The 18,377-nt window shown below is 56.3% G+C and overlaps 1 protein-coding gene and 1 non-coding gene across 4 annotated transcripts in view; both read left to right on the top strand.

Annotated features, from left to right (window-relative positions):
- The window catches only part of RC3H2 (ring finger and CCCH-type domains 2), a 29,960-nt gene that overhangs the window by 2,768 nt on the left and 8,815 nt on the right, over positions 1–18,377 (top strand). For 2 of the 3 annotated variants that reach the window (XM_053282046.1, XM_053282048.1), the window contains exons 2-17: positions 2,537–2,628; positions 6,032–6,330; positions 6,923–7,040; positions 7,323–7,556; positions 8,224–8,399; positions 8,694–8,894; positions 9,382–9,514; positions 10,112–10,230; positions 11,422–11,534; positions 11,914–12,225; positions 13,290–13,534; positions 14,318–14,763; positions 15,129–15,299; positions 16,364–16,522; positions 17,180–17,393; positions 17,507–17,591. In XM_053282046.1, coding sequence (XP_053138021.1) covers positions 6,100–6,330; positions 6,923–7,040; positions 7,323–7,556; positions 8,224–8,399; positions 8,694–8,894; positions 9,382–9,514; positions 10,112–10,230; positions 11,422–11,534; positions 11,914–12,225; positions 13,290–13,534; positions 14,318–14,763; positions 15,129–15,299; positions 16,364–16,522; positions 17,180–17,393; positions 17,507–17,591 — 2,957 coding nt within the window. In that variant the 5' untranslated portion in view covers positions 2,537–2,628; positions 6,032–6,099. The remainder of the gene's footprint in view (positions 1–2,536; positions 2,629–6,031; positions 6,331–6,922; positions 7,041–7,322; positions 7,557–8,223; positions 8,400–8,693; positions 8,895–9,381; positions 9,515–10,111; positions 10,231–11,421; positions 11,535–11,913; positions 12,226–13,289; positions 13,535–14,317; positions 14,764–15,128; positions 15,300–16,363; positions 16,523–17,179; positions 17,394–17,506; positions 17,592–18,377) is intronic. The other variant, XM_053282047.1, reaches the window with a different exon arrangement.
- Positions 9,207–9,297, top strand: LOC128339136 (small nucleolar RNA SNORD90). Its single transcript, XR_008312863.1, has one exon. It is a non-coding gene; the product is annotated as a small nucleolar RNA SNORD90 (small nucleolar RNA).

The raw sequence follows: 18,377 nt of genomic DNA, 5'->3' as shown, positions 1-18,377 counted from the left end.
TAGCATGGAACAATGAGGAATAAAATCCAGACAGTGTAAAGTACCAGAAAAGCCATCTCGCAGTCAGACACACCTGCAAATACACAGCGCACGTAGCAGTCACTTTTGGCATTAACATTCACAAGCTGGTTTTCCTTTCTAAAGTAGGGTTGCCAGCTACCCCCCCCATGCCTGCCAGAAACCAGCATGAATCTCCAGGTGACTCTTGAAAGCAAGCCCAGAGATCTTAATGGCTTGATATTGGGGGGGGGGGGAATAATTGGGGAAGAGCATCTCCAGGAATAGCATCAATCAGAGTTGGCAACTCTATTTTAAAGGTGTGTGGTTTGAATACAAACATGAGAGACTGAGGGGGTGTTCTGGTTTGCCTGCAGCTATTGCTACTGATGTAGCAGAAACTGTTCAGAAAGGCAGCTTTCTTCACTCTCCCCAGGGAGAGCAGATTCAGGTGGTTTCTAGAAAAAAGCTCGCATACAGGCGGCGTCTTGTCCTGGAACTGTCACTGATTAAACAGGCCTCTGGTCAGGCTGGTTTCTAAAGACAAAGACCAGAGCTCAAGCCTGCCTGGAGTTCACACCCTGTGACCTGGAAGCTTTGGTCCCGAACCCCAATTGGGACCGATGCTCTCCTCCTGCTCAGCAAAAGAGAGCTGTCACTGGGGAAAGGGGCCTCTTGGTCTGGTTAGCAGTTGTATGGGAGCAGGCTAGGCCTAACCAGTAGTGCTAGAATGGCCCTCTGAATATGTTCAGGGGTGCTGTTGTTGCCTTTATTCCTGGAATGGCCCTTTCCAGGACTGAGCCCTGGCTCAGACGGAGCAGGCACAGCCGCGTAATATGCAGAAATAAGCAAGTCTGTGCTATCTAGAGGAGGCTTTATTTAGGCTGCACGGCGTCATGTCTAAATGATGCTGGGCTCTATTATTGTGACTGCTGTGCTTTCCTGGGCTTTGACTATGACTCAGGTCTCTCTCTGGCTGGTAGAGAAGAAAACTAGGGAGCGAAAGACTGAAGTCTCCTCTGTAAGTAACTCCACAGGAATACCTTGATAAGGAATGAGGCAGCTGAGGTGCTGCATCTCGAGACAATTTGGGAAACCTTCCCTCTCCGTCAACAAAGCAGATTCTCATTCTGCTTGGACAGATGGAAGTTAGCAACCACCCCCTTTCCCTCCCCCCACCCCAAATCAGCAATTCAGTCTCACTATTTGGAGCTTTCCAGATCGTTGAGCTCACTGGAATGGTTTTGGTTTGGGTACAATTATGCCATTTTTAAAAAAGGTCTTATCTTGAATCAAGTCCGTTTGGGTTTCAGTTGGTGGCATCTTGACTCAGTCATGGCGGCTAAGTTAAATTAAGGAGACTTAAGTTAGTCATGAAGCCACCTCATGGCGCAGCGGGGAAGTGACTTGACTAGCAAGCCAGAGGTTTCCGGTTCAAATCCCCGCTGGGGTGTTTCCCAGACTATGAGAAATGCCCATATTGGGCAGCAGCAGCGATCTAGGAAGGTGCTGAAAGGCAGCAGCAGCGGCATCTCAGACTGCACGGGAGGAGGCAATGGCCATGGCCAACCCCTCCTGGATTCTACCCAAGACAACCACCGGGCTTTTCTGTGGGCGCCCGGAGTCGACACTGACTTGATGGCACACTTTGCCTTTAAGTTAGTCGTGACTGACCTGTCTCACTGACTTCAGTGGTGTGTCGCCTGAGTGGTACCCTATGGAATTTAAGCAGCAGACTTAAACCTACTAGGGAACTTGCCCCATTGAGCACAGTGGGACTTACTTCCAAGTACAGATGGAGAGGACTGCCCTGCTGGTTTCAAAGGAGTCTGCTCAGAATTGCAGCGGTAACCCTCATTAATTTAAACAGGATGTTTCATGGTTGGGATTGGGGGTGTAAGGCATAGGAAGCTGCCTTCTGCTGAGTCAGACCTTTGGTCTATCTCCTTCAGGTCTGAGGACACTGACTAGCAGCAGCTCTCCAGAGTTTCAAGCAGGAGTCTCTCTCCCTGATCTCACTGGAGAGGCTGAGGAGCCTCAGGTGTTCTGCGTGCAAAGTAGATGCGCGGCCGCTGAGCTGCAGCCCCCTCCCCAAAGGGCCCTCCTTCCAGAGAGGTTCCAGGCGTAATTTACGGATGTATTTAAATGTACACCCCCTCCCCCTGCTTGAAGACTTGAGTGGAGTACCATTTATTAAACAAACTAGTATAAAACATCAGCTTAGAAATCTCTGCGAAAACGTAAACCCTCTGTTGCTATTCCCAGCATCCTTTGTTTGTCCTGAGCACTTATTCATCAGAGATATGCTGCCTCTGAACGTGGAGGTTCGATTTAAGTGTTGTGTTTAATCATTGTTGGGACCCTCCGTCAGGACAGAGCCATGGAGGACTGGTCTGTCTGCGGCAAAGAATTCCATAGTCAGAGACATTCGTCCGTGTTGAGGACAAGCTAGGGATGAGCATATCACCTTACATACGCAAGCATTACCCCTTTATCGATTTAAATATTTATAACCCACTTTTTTATTTAAAATCTCTAGGGCTGCCCACAAAACGTAACATGAATGATACAAACGGAAGCCGATGGAATTAATAAAAGACCACAACTGAATTTCCCAGTGCCAGCACCCAGGTATCTACAGGAGCAGTTTTCCAACTGTGGGGTTCCTTGGAAGCTCACCTGGATTTCCTCAGGGTACTGGCTGGCATGTTTCCCAGGAAGGCAGCTGCCCCGCTGCTACCCTGCCATCTGCAGCTGCAAGAAGGGAGTGTTGGGGGGCTGGGGGCATGTTCTGGCTAAGGTGCACTCTCAGTTCAGAGAGAGCAACAACAAGACACAGCCAATGTGATCTCTTCCCTCCCCAAACCGAGCACAGGTGCCCTTTAAAGCCCTCTGGAATCCTTCACAGCCTGTTAGAGCTTCTCTGCCGAAAAGATAACATGAACAGGATCCCTGGAGGTCTGGCTCCGCTGCTCTTTGGATCCCAACGTAGATCATTGTAGCAGAGCTTGCTCCATTAGACTCCTTGAGGAACTTGTTATCCACTCAGTTGATCAGTCTTGAATGGGCATCAGGCTTGTGGCAGAGCAGAAATGTAAGAGCAGAAAGAATTGTCTTTTTAAATGATCAACTGGTTGGCAAGGAGTCGAACCAACCCTGAAGCCAAGCTTGACCCAAAAACCAGTCCAGGAAGGCTCTTTCAATGAACCGGGAACCCAAATCAGAACCAAATCCCCAAACACACAAAGGGGTACCTCATTCAAAATAAGCGGCTCATTCATCAGGCTCTCAGCTTTCAGTGGCACAGTTGTGTTATTTGTGCTTTATCTTGTATTTTTGTTTGTTTATAAAAACCTTCCAGACATTTCAAAAATAAACACTTGAAAGAAATAATACGCGTAGAGTTACCCTGCAAGCAAAAGAGTTTGAGCTTATTCAGCACGGAATATATGGAATGGTTCAAAACTGGTTCAGTGCATCGGAACCGATGACATTTTATTTTAGTATCTGAACTGAATCCCTAAAACACACTGATGATCCTGGACTGAACCCACACAGGAGCAGGACAGGAATGATTGTAAATGGTTTAAACAAATAAATAGTCAAAGTGAGCATAGCAAAATGTTACATCAGCAACAGAAGTGCAGGAATTGAAAAATGAAAGAACCAGAAATAACAAAAACCTTCAAAATGCCGAAGCTCTGCATGGAGAGAAGAACACTGTGTATCTAGCGTATCCTGTTGCTCAAAGGCGCTAAATAGCCAAGGCTCCAAACAGAATTTTTAAACAGATGGTTGTAATTAAAATATATGCAAAAAAGCAAGCCTTAAATCAGTAGTGTGCTAGTAAGCAAGTTAATGTGTTGCTGCTAATTAAATGGTTGCGCAGTCCAAACCAGCCTGAAATGTGAAATGAGGAATTGTGGGATGGAGACGGATGCCGCGTTTGCCCCATTCCTGGAGTCTGTTCGAGCACAGGGGTGGGGCAGGCAGGCAGGAGCTTACAGTCTTCCTTGTCCATCCCCACAAAAACACCAACTGGCTATCCATGCTCATTCCCGCTTTTCAGGCAAAGAACCAGGTGTGAGATTTGACACTCTGTTCCTGGATACGCCCTAGGGCAAGGGGAGGCAACCTTGGCTCTCCAACTCCTGCAGAGCTACAACTGCCATCATCTCCAGCCACAATAAACCATGTGACTCAACAACAGCCAGAGAGGAAAGACCGGGTTGCCTATCCCGCCCTAGTGTCATGGCTCAGACACCTAGGTGTTTACGGTGTCTGTTGAACTTGTTGCTTTTGAGGAGTGTAGTCAAGAGGAGGTTTTCTTCTAAGGGAGCTTCCTGCTTGGGAGAGGCAGATGTGCTGATGGGAGAAGTTCAGTTGTTACAAGAAGCCAACCAACTGGTTTCCCGCTGGTGGTATCTGAAAGCGAAGACTTATTTGGTAGCATGTCAGCGGTGGGTGTGGCTGCTCCTCTCCCGAGCCTTCATGGGCAGCTGGCGGTGGGGCCGCCAGGATGCGGGATCCTGAAATAGTCTCACACCCCCAGTTCCCACTCTGTTTGGGGTTTCTCATTATTCTCTTCCTTTTTGGCTGTATATGCTCCATGCTAATGAAATTAAACTTCTGAAGCTGAATTTTGCCATTGGTATCAATCATGCAAATTCTCCTATTTTGCATAATTTATTCTGGTTTTGCTAGTGATGAGGGAAGAGTGTTGAAACCCTTGGAGACCCTGAGGGCTAGAATGGTATTTCTTTATTTTTTTTAGCAAAACAGAGCCTCCACAAGCTGTGCCCAGTTTGGCATCCTGCACTTTTTCTGCACTCCCACGTAACTGTAGCACGTGCCCACAACTCTGACTAAGCCAGAAGGAAAGCCTGGAGTCAGAAATGCAGTGTGCCCACCTGGAGTTGGCTCTTCATTTCCCAAAGTAAAGGCTAGTGCAATGTGCACGTGGCAACCTTAGCAACACCTTGTCCCAAACATTTCGATTTTATCTGTGATTCCATTGCATAGTTAGAGTTTTGTTGATCTAATCAAAAAACCTGCTTCTCGGTCACCGGTGCCGTAAGCGTGCCGGGAAGCATCTCCGAGGCCTGATGAAGCCGTTAGTCAGAGAAGAGCATCTTTAAAAGCCTCCCCAGATTCCTTTTGGAGCAAACAGGTTCTAACAGCCGGTGACACAAATGTCTTCAGTCATTCCCTAGCTGTTTCCCTGCACATCTTTCCCAGACACAGATAGAGGAGTGTGTGTGACCAAGAGTGGAAGCTTGTGGAATGGAAATGCAGCCATGCTCTGAGCTGCCTTTGGGGAGGGGATACGAGGCCAGGCTGTGTGTGGGTGTGTCAGACTCAGTCCTTCTGCGTCTGCACGATGTTTGTTTCTTTCGTACATCTCTAAGGGGCCCCTTGTCACTCAAGTACAGACTTCGAGTGGAAGGTGGAGGTGGTTGGAAGGATATCGCCCTTTGCTTTGATGCCTTACTGGTTTTGATATTTGTTGCACCCCTCTTAGCTTTTGCTATTCATAGAGCCGTAGAATTCCCGGGAAGGGACCTTGGAGGTGTTCTAGCCCCTTGCTTAGGAATCTGCCTCAGCATCCCTGACAGATGGGCGGCCAGCCTCTGTTTGGAAGCCTCTGTGGTTGGCCGCCTCAGAAAGTGAGGGTCTGGCAGTAAAGAGAGCGTTCGACTGGGCTGTGTGTGCAACTAGTTAATTGCTGAGTAATTGATGCGTCTTGCTGAGTCACCAGAAAAAGCCATGCTTTGTTGGCTGACTAGCCTGAGGCAAGCCACCACTATGTCATGTGCAGGTGGTGGTTTAACTGAGGGATGCCTCAGAGTACACCTATGCCATCTTAACCTGCCTGTTCCTTGTCTCTGTGGAAAAGAGTCTGGACCCCTTTCCTAATGCCGAATCCCACGTGCCGTGATGACTCTTAAAACTAACCCCCCCCTCCGCCGGCCTGGCCCTGAGAGGGCAAACGAAGCTATCAGTATATGATCCACACTTCTGTTTTGCTTCACAGCCGCCAGATCCTGGGCAGTGACACAATGGTTTGCTAGCAGCCGTCGGAACGAGCGCCCAGCTTCCGCGATGCCTGTGCAGGCGGCGCAGTGGACGGAGTTCCTGTCCTGTCCAATCTGCTACAATGAGTTTGACGAGAGCGTGCACAAGCCCATCAGCTTAGGCTGCTCCCACACGGTCTGCAAGACCTGCCTGAACAAGCTCCACCGCAAGGCCTGCCCTTTCGACCAGACGGCCATCAACACCGACATCGATGTGCTTCCTGTCAACTTTGCACTCCTCCAGTTAGTGGGAGCCCAGGTAGAGTCAACGGCCGGGGTCCACAGATTTAGGCTCTGCTCGCTAGCCAGCCGTGATCTCTGGTCGCCCCCAGGCCCCTCTCTCCCCTCAGAGCCTTAGGAGACCGCTGTGGGGCTGGGTGCCCAGCGTGCCACAGCGCTTGGCCAGTGGATTTGCACTGCCTCTTTCTCAGCACCAAGGGAGCAGAAGTATCTGAGGGCGTTTCTTGCCCACAGGGGCTGGGAAAGCATACTGTGAGTGCAGAGCCTCTCTCTGCAAGGCTGGGCATGCGTGAAACAGGGGGCTGGGCTGGGGAGACTTTGGGGACCGAGTCCGACCCATCAGAATTATTTGTTTGTTGGCATTTATACACCACCCCGTCCAGAGACTCTGGGCGGTGTACAACTAGTAACCGAATGGGCACATTGTATGTAATTGTACAAGTAATTGTATGGCATGGCTTTACAAGTGGGGGATCCTTTCCTGCCTCGGTGAGGATGCCATGCCCAGCTAATGGACACAGCATTTAATGTGCAGCTGACATCCCATTCCTGGGAGCAGCCATCGTGCACACTGGCAATGGCTCCCTCCTTCCTTCTCGCGACTGTTCCAGGTACCGGACCACCAGACCGTCAAGCTCAGTAACCTCGGAGAGAACAAGCACTATGAAGTGGCCAAGAAGTGCGTTGAAGACCTGGCGCTTTATCTGAAGCCGCTAAGTGGAGGGAAGGGTGAGTTTGGCCGTGGCCCAGCTCCCCTGGAGCCGAGCAGGGCCTGGGCTTGTTCCAGCGGGAAGCTTTCCATCTGGACGTGGAGGTTTAAACCATTGTCTCTCCTGACTTCAGTGGGGAAATGCGACTGTGAGACCAGTCGGTCGCTTGGGCCATGCCCTGATTGAGATGCCTCTCCCTGTGATTGGGGCATCTCCTGTTCCATCCCACCACCCCCGGGCTAGTCGGGAGATGCCGCTCTTGTCTCCCACACTGACCTGCCCCCTGCCCCTCATTTCCCAGGTGTGGCCAGTTTAAACCAGAGCGCCCTGAGCCGCCCCATGCAAAGGAAGCTGGTGACGCTGGTCAACTGCCAGCTCGTGGAGGAGGAGGGCCGGGTCCGAGCCATGCGAGCAGCCCGCTCCCTCGGGGAGAGAACCGTCACCGAGCTGATCCTGCAGCACCAGAACCCGCAGCAGCTCTCCGCCAACCTCTGGGCTGCCGTCCGGGCGCGCGGGTGCCAGTTCCTCGGGCCAGGTAAGCCCTTGCGCCAGCAGCGGGGAGGGCACCTCCCTCCTCGGCAGGAGCGATGCATGTTCTCTTTGCTGTCGCAAATGGGGGAAATCTTCTCGTTTGCCACCTCTTGGGTGATCTAGTCATTTTGAAAATGGACATTGAGTGGCGGGGAGAGCTGGTCTTGTGGTAGCGAGCCTGAACTATCCCCTCTGCTAAGTAAAGCCCACCTTGGTTTGCATTTGGATGGGTGACTACAGGTGAGCGCTGCAAGAGATTCCCCGGAGGGGATGGGGCCATAGTAGCTCAATGGCAGAGCCTCTGCTTGGCAGGCAGAAGGTCCCAAGATCACTCTCTGGCAGCATCTCCGGGGACAGCTGCCTAAAACCTTGAAGAACTGCTGCCAGTCAGGGTAGGCTGTACTGCACTGGGTGGACCCAGGGTCTGACTTGGGGTAAGGTGGCTTCCGATGATCCGGCAAGCCACAGCTGCATGGCTATTTGCAAAATCTGGCTCTTCCTCCTCCTCCCTGGAGCGTTCCAGCAAGTAGCTGCTGCTCATGTTCCAAAGCAAATAATGGCCAAGAGGTGGCCAGAGGATGTCTCAGCCCAAGTGGCAGGGCTGCGTCCTTGCCCTTGGCTCTGCCTCTGGGCTCTTCCGAGACCATAACTTCAGCCTCTGGGTTTCCTAGCTATGCAGGAAGAAGCCTTGAAGCTGGTGCTGCTGGCCTTGGAAGACGGCTCAGCCCTCTCCCGGAAGGTCCTGGTGCTTTTTGTCGTCCAGAGGCTGGAGCCCAGGTTCCCACAGGCCTCCAAGACGAGCATCGGCCACGTGGTGCAGCTGCTGTACCGTGCGTCGTGCTTCAAGGTAGGGCAGGCACTCCCCTGGCCTGAAAGGAAGGATCTTCTCCCGAAGAGGCGAAAGGGCTCCCAAATACCCCGACTGTCCATTTCATTGGGTGATTCCAGCTTCATTGTCTTATGGGAGAGGGAGAAAAACAAACTTTCATTTTGCTGGGTCGGTGCTGGGTGCAGGTGTTTCCTGTCTGCAGTGCATGGCCCTCAACGGAAGGATTTCATTTGGCTCACCTCCGTGGCCCTTTAAGTGGTTACGGTCATGGCTGGATTTCTGAGCTCAGTGGGGTTGCTGGTTTGCACCCAGGTCACCAAAAGAGACGAAGATTCTTCCCTGATGCAGCTGAAAGAGGAATTCCGCAGCTACGAGGCCTTGCGGAGGGAACACGACGCCCAGATCGTCCACATTGCCATGGAGGCCGGGCTCCGGATCTCGCCGGAGCAGTGGTCTTCCCTCCTCTACGGCGACCTCGCCCATAAATCTCACATGCAGTCCATCATCGACAAGGTGAGCTGTGCTTTCAGGGGAGCTGCTCCTTAGGGGCTTGGCTAGGTCCTGAAAAGATCTGGGGCTGGGGCTCAGAGCCCCACTTCTTATCATTACGACCAATCATCCCCCCCCCCAACAAATAAGCATGTTTTAAAAAAATCTCTTATATTAGAATACAGCCCCTATGAAGGTGGGAGCAGCAGAGAGCTCTCTCCCGGGCTCTGGGCAGGGGCCTCCACTGCTGTGCTTCCTTCCCGGAAGAGGCCACGGAGGAGCTAGTGGCTGGTGGGTTTCAGAGCTCTGTGCCCCGTGGGCCGCCCCCTATTTGGTGCGCCTAGTGATGAAGCTGCATAGGGCAGATTCTGAGCTGAGAGGTCCGGCCTCTCACCGCTGATTCTCAGTCGATGCAACCTGAAGGCGCCACCTTTGCCCTTTCTGCGCGTGGCATCAGGCTTCTGGCCTTCGTGTGAGGCCATGCACTCACGGTGCCGTCTCTTGCCCCTAGCTTCAGTCCCCAGAATCCTTTGCAAAAAGTGTGCAGGAGCTGACAATCGTCTTGCAACGTACGGGTGACCCTGCCAATTTAAACCGGCTCCGGCCACACTTGGAGCTGCTGGCCAACATTGACCCTAATCCAGGTAGGCAAGTGGTCGGTCGGTCTGTGTGGTCGCACACGTGTGCATTCGCGTTTCATTTTACCTTCGTTTCTGGTGGCGTCTCCCACTCCATGCTTTGCAGAACTTCACATGAGGCATGATTGCATGTGTAGCAGAAAACTCCTCTGTGTGCTGCTGTCACTGGTGACCTTTGACATCCAGGGGAGTGGCCCCCCAGCAGTGGGAGGAGGGGTCTGCCTCCATCTCCTCCTTGTGGGTTTGCCAGTGCCATCCACTTGGCCACTGTGGGAAACAGGAGGCTGATTCACATTTTCACAGTCTGAGGGCTATAGGCCAGCTCCAGCCTCAGAGGCAAGGTGCCTCTCAATCCCAGTTGCAAGGGAGTAACATCTGGAGAGAGGGCTGCCTTCACCTCTTACCTGTGAGCTTCCCAGAGGCATCTGGTGGGCCACTGTGTGAAACAGGATGCTGGACTAGAGGGGCCTCCTTGGGCCTGATCCAGCAGGGCTGTCCTTAGATTCACCTTGAACGTTGGGATCAACAGAAGCACAGCATATTCCCGGGTGGTCTTGAATGTTTCACTCTTGTTTTTTCCTCTCTTGTTTGATGGTCTCACAGATGCAGCATCTCCAACGTGGGAGCAACTGGAAAACGCCATGGTGGCTGTGAAGACAGTGGTCCATGGCCTCGTGGATTTCATTCAGAACTACAGCAGAAAAGGCCACGAAGCCCCACAGGTGACTATGCACCGCTGTTCCCCATCCGCTGTGAAGTGCCCGCCAAAGCTGTGTCCTACCTTTTCACAGTTAGGCGATTAGAAAATGCCCCCTACCTAATTTGGGAGAGGGCCAAGAGGAGGGTCTCTGGGGTTGTGTGCGTGTGGAATACAATCCCCTTCTCAGATCTGAGGCGGCATATGGGTGGAATTATGTCCAAGTGAGAGAAGACCAGTGTGGTGATGACCACCTCCAGCTTGGATGGCTTTAAGCAGGGCTTAGGCAAATTCCTGGAGGAGAAGTTTATCCATGGCTACTAATCTGGGTGGCTATCGGCTTCTCCAAGCTCAGAGGCAGGTGGCCTCCAAATCCCGGTTGCTGGGGAGCAATGGCAGGAGAGGGGGCAGGCCTTCTCACCTCTTGTGGGCTTTCCACTGGGGCATCTGGTGGGCCACTGTGGGAAACAGGATGTTGGGCTAGAGGAGCTTTCAGGGCTCTTCAGATGCTCTTGTGGACTGTTATTGATTGATTGATTGATTGATTGGTCACGCTGTGACTGCTGGAGCTAGCCCTGCCCTGTGGCCTTGTTGGGATTCCTGGTGCCCCAGACCCACACCAGCCTGAAATACGTAAAGATACTCATTGGGAAGAGGAAGCAATGTTTCCAAAGGATGAGATGAATTCCTCCATGCCTGTGTTCCGTTAGCACACCCATTAGCTAGATAGAGCCTCTGTATGCAGACGCCGCACACTTTGGAATCCTGGGATGGATCGGGGGCTGAAAGCCATCCCCTTCATGTCTTGCTGGACATGGATGCCTGGAGAGATCTGGGCAGCTACTGTTGGGAATCAAATCCTGCCCTAGGGTGGGGCAGCCCCTCTGATCTTTCATCACCCTGCAGGAGCCGGCTGCTTCTCTCTTGGGCTCTGAGGTGCTGGCTCCTGCAGATTAACTGCAGTCGAAGTCAGAGGCAGGGAGCGGTCCTTCTGGCTGGCTCCCTTTCGCTCTCACACTCCCCAACCCCAGTCTCTCCTCAGTGTCTCCCCACAGCAGGAGCACTGGATGCAACCTTCCATGGAGCCAGACAAAAGGTCTCGCGCGGTTCTGTTTCTCTCCAGCCGAAGGGAGTAATAACGGCCCCGAATGGCTGCGTTCCGGACCGGACGCCAGCAGTGACGCTTTCTTTCCCCCTCCCTTCTCTGTTCCGAAAGCCGCAGCCAAACAGCAAATACAAAACGAGCATGTGCCGTGACCTGCGGCAGCAAGGCGGATGCCCGCGCGGGACAAACTGCACCTTTGCTCACTCTCAGGAAGAGCTGGAGAAGTAAGTGCTGAGGGGAAGCAGCCGGCGTGGGGGTGCCCGGCGAAGGGCGCTCTCCTAGGAACGGTTGTCTCTCTCCAGCCTTGAAAGTGCAGCATCCCAGGCAGGCTGAGAGGTCAACACCAGAGCTGGAGCATTCGGGTGCCGAATTTTTATTTTGGCGAGGAGGGTGCAGCGAGGAGTCGTGAAGGCTTTGCTTCTTCCAAGGGAACTGGGGAGTGGTCCCCTGGTGTCCAAATGAACCTGCAGTTTGACTGCCGAGGAGCAGGGGGAAGAGGGGACCAGCTCTTTCCCTCTTGCCTGGCTCCGGTCACAAGGGATTTTCCTCTGCTTCAGCTGCCCAGGGGAACTCCTCTTTTCCTCTTGCCGTTTGTCACTGTAGGTATCGGCTGAGGAACAAGAAGATCAGTGCCACCGTGAGGACCTTCCCGCTGCTGAGCAAAGCCAGCGTCACCAGCGCTGTCTCCACCACGGCAGGCAATGTCATCTCCATCATTGGGAGCCCGGAAGCGGCTGGCAAGATGGCACCCAGCAGCAACGGGGTCGCCAGCCTGGAGAGCGGCGTCCCCCAGCTGATCCCCCGGTGTGGCGACACTCCCTCCTTAAGGGCCCTGGAGAATGTGAAGAAGGCCGGCAAGGCAGTTGCCAGCGGGCAGAATGCCGCCGGGTCCCCGACAGAGCCTCTGCCTGAGAAGTACGTGCAGGGGTCCGAGAGCAAGCGCGGCGCAGGGGCCTGCTGGTCCAAAGGGGCACGTCGCTCCAGCAGGCTCAAAGCCAGGAGCCCCCACAGGCTCCAATCCGTTTTGGCCCCACACCTTCCTCTCGTGCGGGAGGGAATCCCGCTTCTGCGATGTGCTCTGCTGTGACGCATGCATGTGCGCCGCCTAGGAACAGCAAGAGAGGGGAGCCCTATTCAGACATTGTATTGTACGACTCTGCAGCTGCCTGTGGACGCGTACGCGGGTTGGTGTGAATGGCTGTCCCTGTGTTCCTTTTGAAAGCGAACCTGGGTACAAGCCCCTCAGGTGCATGGGATCGCACTGCCACTGAGCTATGGCTCCGTCCTGTCAAAGGATTGTGAGTTGAAGACACAGGCACACCTAGGAAGCTGCCCTCTGCCGAGTCAGACCCTGGGTCCATCTAGCTCAGGATTTTCTACCCAGACTGGCAGCGGCTTCTCCCAGGTTGCAGGCAGGAATCTCTCTCAGCCCGATCTTGGAGATGCTGCCGGGGAGGGAGCATGTAACACATGGATCGCGCTGAGGGCTTTTCTTCACAGCTGGGTCCATCACTCAGTTTTCCTTTTGTTTGCACAACTAGAAGTGGCATATTCATTGACAGAGTTAAGCAAGCAAGCAATCCGTCACAGCCTGGACAGTGGTTTTCCATCTTCCACGGCTCCCACTGGCAGGTGTGAAAGTGCAGGCTGTTGCACAGATTGGGGCTCTCCTTTCCGAAAGGATGGCACGATGCTGCCGCCGCCGCTTTACCCCTGGACCATTCCTCTGTGGTCTGTCCACTGAAGTCCTCTGCAGATGATGTGCAATGGAGTCATCGCCCTGGCTCCCCCCCCCCTCCCCTGGCTGCGCTGAAGCCTCTCACAGCATCAGTAGCCTGTTGGCTTCCGGGAACGGACTGGTGGTGGTCTTGTCTGGAGGCCGCCGCACAAAATGGTATTGGGAGGGGGCATGGGAATCTCATACGGGTTTAACTTGGGGACCGCCCTCGCTTCAGCTCTTGCTCTCTGATTCTTTGCAGCAAAATCGGTTCGCCTCCGAAGATCCCTGTCAGCCAAGCGGCAGCTACCTCAACGGGCCCTCCTCTCCCCCCTCCTCCCCCTCCACCGCCGCCTCCTGTGGGCACAGAGATGAGCTCCGTCGCCCCCAAATCCAGCCCCTTTGCCAGCAGGGTGGCCCTCTACCCGCCACACTCCGACAGCCTCCCGTACTTTCAAGATCCCAGGGCCCACCTCTCCTTCGAAGCGCCACATTACCCACAACCAGGTGAGCAGCCGCTGCAGAGGGAGGCACTCCCCTGGCTGGAGGAAAAGGCCAGGGGCCTGGAAAGGGCAGGCTGGACTCCCGTGTGAGCCCACCAGATCACTGAGATGTCCAGCAGAGACGTGTCGTGTGTCCCCCGCCCCCCAGGGCCCCCTTGCTGGTGGAGGCTGGGCTGGTGGAGCCTGTTCTGTGGGTGTGTCTCATGATGGAGCCTCCCCACCCATGCCTGAAGTGCCAGGCAGAATCTGCCCTCTAGGTCTGGGGGTGGTCAATGTCTTTGACCAGCTGAGTCCAACCAAAGGCCCATCCAGTCGAACATCCTGCTCTCTGCAGCACTGCTGGGTCGTAGGAATATGGGAAGCTGCCTTATCCTAGGCCCATCCATCTCTGGATCGCCTTCACTGACCGGCAGCAGCTCTCGAGAGAGAGGGGTCTTTCCCAGCCTGGGACGTTATCGCTGTGTTAACTGATGCTGATGTATTGGCCAGTTCCTCCTAGTATTGGTTTTGAAAGGTTCTGTCTGCTTAAGGCACTCCGTTTTGTAGGGCTGCACTGTTTCGTAGATTAATCGATTCGAGTGTAATTGATGAAAAACCTTCCAGTCTGCTAAATTCATCAGCCAGGAGACGTTTAGAATGTACCGTGTTAATTGCCGACGCCAGTCCTGGTCCCGCTGGCCGGCAGCCTGCAGTGGCCCGGCCCTCTCTGCGCCACATCCTGCAGCTGCGTAGCCCAGCCTTCGGACGGCGTGCAATCAAGTCCACGTTCCTGTCTCCTGTTCCGCAGGGTACTACCCGCCTCCGCCGCCGCCGCCGCCAACGGTCCCCGCCGGCGTGGCTCCCTGCCTCCCTCGTTTTGTGAGGTCCGGCACCCTTCCGGAAGGCCCGCTCCCTCCTGCGTCTGTGCCATACGGCGACCATTACGGCACCTTCCCCCCTCGGGACAGACTGAGCTCCCCTTATCAGCCCCCGCCGCCCCCGCCGCAGCCATACGGGCCGGTGCCCCCTGTCCCATCTGGCATGTACGCGCCGGTGTACGACAGCAGGCGCATCTGGCGGCCGCAGATGTACCCGAGGGACGACATTATCCGGAGCAACTCTCTGCCGCCTCTGGATGTTGTCCACCCCTCCGTCTACCAGACCTTTCTGCGGGAAAGATACAACTCCTTGGACGGCTACTACTCCGTGGCCTGCCAGTTGCCAGCTGAACAAAGGACGGTGCCTTGGTCAAGGGTAGGTGCCGCGGGGCTGGCTTCTGCCATGCTGGGCCGCCCCGGCTAGCCTTTTGAATGTCCGGTGAGCCCTGCAGGCGTGGTTCCACAAATCCGCACACTGGCCTTGTGAGGTAGGCGAGGAGCATTATGGTGAGGAGCACCGGGGTTTGCCCAAGGCACACTTCATCGTCTCCCGAGCAGCTGCCTGCCCCGCCCCCCCCCCCGACAGAAGCCAAAGAGAAAAGCCCAAGGCACATCGGGGGGCGGGGGGGGGATGTCTGCTGCCATGTGCCTCGCTCGGCTTAGGGAGATTTGGGGTGTGGTGATTTGAGGGCTTTGCTTCTCCTTGTCCGACTTCTGTCTGTAACGGCCCCTTCCTCCTAGGAGCCTTGCGGCCACTTGAAGCCCACTTACGACGACCCGCTCAGAAGGAAGCCGGAGCAGTGGGCCCCGTGCCACGCACAGAAAACGCCACTGGTGTCCTCTGCCCTTCCTGCAGCGACTCCGTCTCCAACGCCGCCTTCCCCTCTGTTCAGCGTGGACTTCAGCACTGAAGTAAGGCGCCCCAAGACAGGGCTGTATCGAGAGGCCTCGGACTGGGTCCGGCCCTGGTTTCCTCTAGCTCAGGCCCGTCTGCACCTCCCAAGGGTGCTGCTTGGAGACCCTGAGGCCTGAGCCTGGGGTCTGTGGCCCGCCGGACATTTCCCCTGTGCCCTGGCCCCTCCCTGGCCACCAGCAGCTCCCCTCTCCAGAGCCAGGCCTTGGGCCAGCAGCTCTCCTGGCTCTCGGGCAGAGAGGGGCCCTCCTCCGCTCCTTCCCACTGGAGATGGCCGGGGACTGCACTGGGGACACAGGGGGTGCCCTGTGGCCATGGAGCAACAGCCGCTCCCTGGAGGAGCCTGGCCCTCCCCCCCCGTTCCTCCCTCTCTTTATTGGAGCCCCAAGCCTGGCTTCCCTCTGGGGACCCAACTTAGACATGGTGCTGGAGACCCTGCCATGAGGGCTCCACTCCCCCCCCCCGCTGTTGCTGTACTGGGACGCAGCGCTCTGGGAGAGGGCATTTTGCCCTCCCTCCGCCCTGCCCTTGCCCCAATACTCAGAGCGCAGGAAGCTGCCTTCTGCCACCGAGCTCCATCCCTCCGGCCCTGACTGGCAGCTCCTCCCCAAGCTTTCCGGCAGGAGTCCCTCCCAGGCCGACCTGGAGGTGCTGCCCCCGGGGAGGCCGTCGGCTCTGCCACTGAGCTGCAGCCCCGTCCCTTGAGGGGGGTGATGTCTTGGAGCCGCCCACTCAGATGCCAGCCAAGCTAAGCCCTGCTTAGCAGCCGAGGGGACCATTCAAGCTCCCAAGAAAGGAGGAGGGAGCGCTGTAATTCATGCCGGGTTGGGGACCGGCTCTCCACCCCAGTCCAAAGCGGCCTCTTGGGGCGGATAATGCACAAATCCAGACCTCACTCTCTGTGGCCTCTTCCACTGTAAGCTCCTCGGGGCGGGGGACTGCCTCGCCTTGCTTGCCTGCGTGGCTCTGCCAGGCCCCACCGACCTCCCCCTCAATGCAGACGGGGGGCTGGCGGAAGCGGCCGAAGGGCTCAGGGCTCCCCTCTGTCCTCCGTCCCCTGCAGTTCTGTGAAAGCACCGGCAAGGACCTGGGCGGCGGCAAGTTCGAGGACGAGCGCCTCTCCCACTACTCGCCCTGGTCCTGCGGCACCATCAGCTCCTGCATCAGCGCCGTCGAGTCGGAGCCCAAAGACGTCCTTGCCAACTCCGGAGCGGTGCTGATGGTGAGGCGGCCCCGGAGCCCCACTCTGGCGTGGCTGGCTCCCTCCCTCTCCCCCCACCAAGGCCTTCCCCTTGCGCAGTCACTCCGCCTCAGCCTCTGCTCTTCCTTCAGCAGCTGGCGGGGGTCGGGGGGGAGGCTGGGCTTGCCTCCCTGGCGGCGGGGTGGGTGGGGGGCGGGCGACCTAAGGCTGCCCCGCTGCTCCTGGCCGCCAACTCCCATCATCCCCAGACGCCCTTGATTGCAGCTGGGGGGTGCCAGGGCCGATCCAAGGGAGGCAACGGAAGGCATGGAAGAATGGGGGTGGGGGGTGGGATGTCTCAGTCACAGGAAGGCCTGGGGACAAAGAAGCCTGTCCCGGTGGCTCCATGGTAAGAGTGGGGGTCCAGGAGGGATTGGGAGGAGGCGGGGGGGGGTGGCGTCACACAGCCGTTCCAGGAGGGAGCCACCTGCTTCGGGAGCAAGAGCTCTGGGGGGGGGCTTCCAAGGAGGGGGAAGAGGTGGCTTGGGGGTCGCGGAGGGGGGCCAGAGGCCGCTCGCCAGAGCTCCCTTCCCTGCGTGTTCCTGCCAGCACAGAAGTGCCGTGGCAGAGCCGGCCCTGGGCACCAGCCGTGCAGCCGGCCAGACCGCTGAGCCTGCCTTTTCTCTCCGGGCTGCTCAGGACCTGGACAGCGGGGACATGAAGAGGCGGGTGCATCTCTTCGAAGCCCAGCGGAGGGCGAAGGAGGAAGACCCCATCATCCCCTTCGGCGACGGGCCCATCATCTCCAAATGGGGCGCCATCTCCCGGTCGTCCCGCACGGGCTACCACACGACCGGCCCCATCCAGGCCACTGCTTCCCAAGGAAGCGCTACGAAGCCCATCAGCGTGTCCGGTATGGGGTGGAGCCTGGCACGGGGAAGGCCGGATGGCAGCAGGACGAGACCGGGGCAGAGGAGCGGGCTGCTCCCTGGCCTGGGCTGAGTCTCTCCCTTTTGCCTGCTGCAGATTATATCCCTTACGTCAGCACAGTGGATTCGAGGTGGAGCTCTTACGGGTCGGAGTCGTCTTCGTCGGCACCTTTCATAGAACGGTAAGCCCCCCGTGGGCCTAGAGGCAGGGGTGCCCCGGCCGGGGAGGGGCCCCTTCGGTGCTTCCCCCTCAATGGGCTCTGCTTCCCAATGCCCAAGCTGCCTGCACGACGGGTCCCCGTCCCAGGAGATGACCCCTGGCAGGCCCAGCTCTGCAGTTCTGTCTTCGCTCCTGCCCTGTGGGCTCCTCTTGTGGCCTAGAAGTCTTTTTCGTCTTCGGAATAACGGGACTGCCCTGCCCGCCTGGCCCTGGAGCTGTTGGCCGTGCTGCCACACGAGGGTGTCTGGCCAGGGCGTTGGTCTCCCCTGTGGGGCCTGCCAGTCACAGGGCCCCTCCGCGCGGCTTGCCCTGGTGTGGCAGAGGCAGAAACCCCAGGCGGGGTGTATCATGCCGATGCCACAGCCCTGTAGCCCCGCTCGCTTCATGGACATGTTGCTTGAGGGTGCCTCTTCCTGTTTAGCAGGGGGTGGCCACAGGCCCTGGCCAGCCCTGGCGTGGCATTTCTCTGTCAGTTTCCCTGGTGTCTCCCTGGCGCCTCTTTGGACAGGAAACCGTCCTCCAGGCCCTCTGGTGACGTGTGGCTTGGGAACCGCCCTGCCCACTGAGGCACCCTTCAAAGGGGCAGTTCTCTCCTCTGTAGCAGGGGGAGAGCAATTCTCCAGCCCCGCATCCCTTCTCTTTAGACCGCGAGCCCTTTGGGGACAGGGAGCCACCCAGTGACGATTCTCTTTCTGTGCAAACTGCTTTGAGAACTCCTTTTTTTTGTCAGAAAGTGGTATCTAAATAG

Source organism: Hemicordylus capensis, chromosome 17 (assembly GCF_027244095.1).
Source record: "Hemicordylus capensis ecotype Gifberg chromosome 17, rHemCap1.1.pri, whole genome shotgun sequence".
In the NCBI taxonomy this organism is placed as follows: domain Eukaryota; kingdom Metazoa; phylum Chordata; class Lepidosauria; order Squamata; family Cordylidae; genus Hemicordylus; species Hemicordylus capensis.
This window is presented reverse-complemented; position numbering and strand designations above follow the sequence as displayed.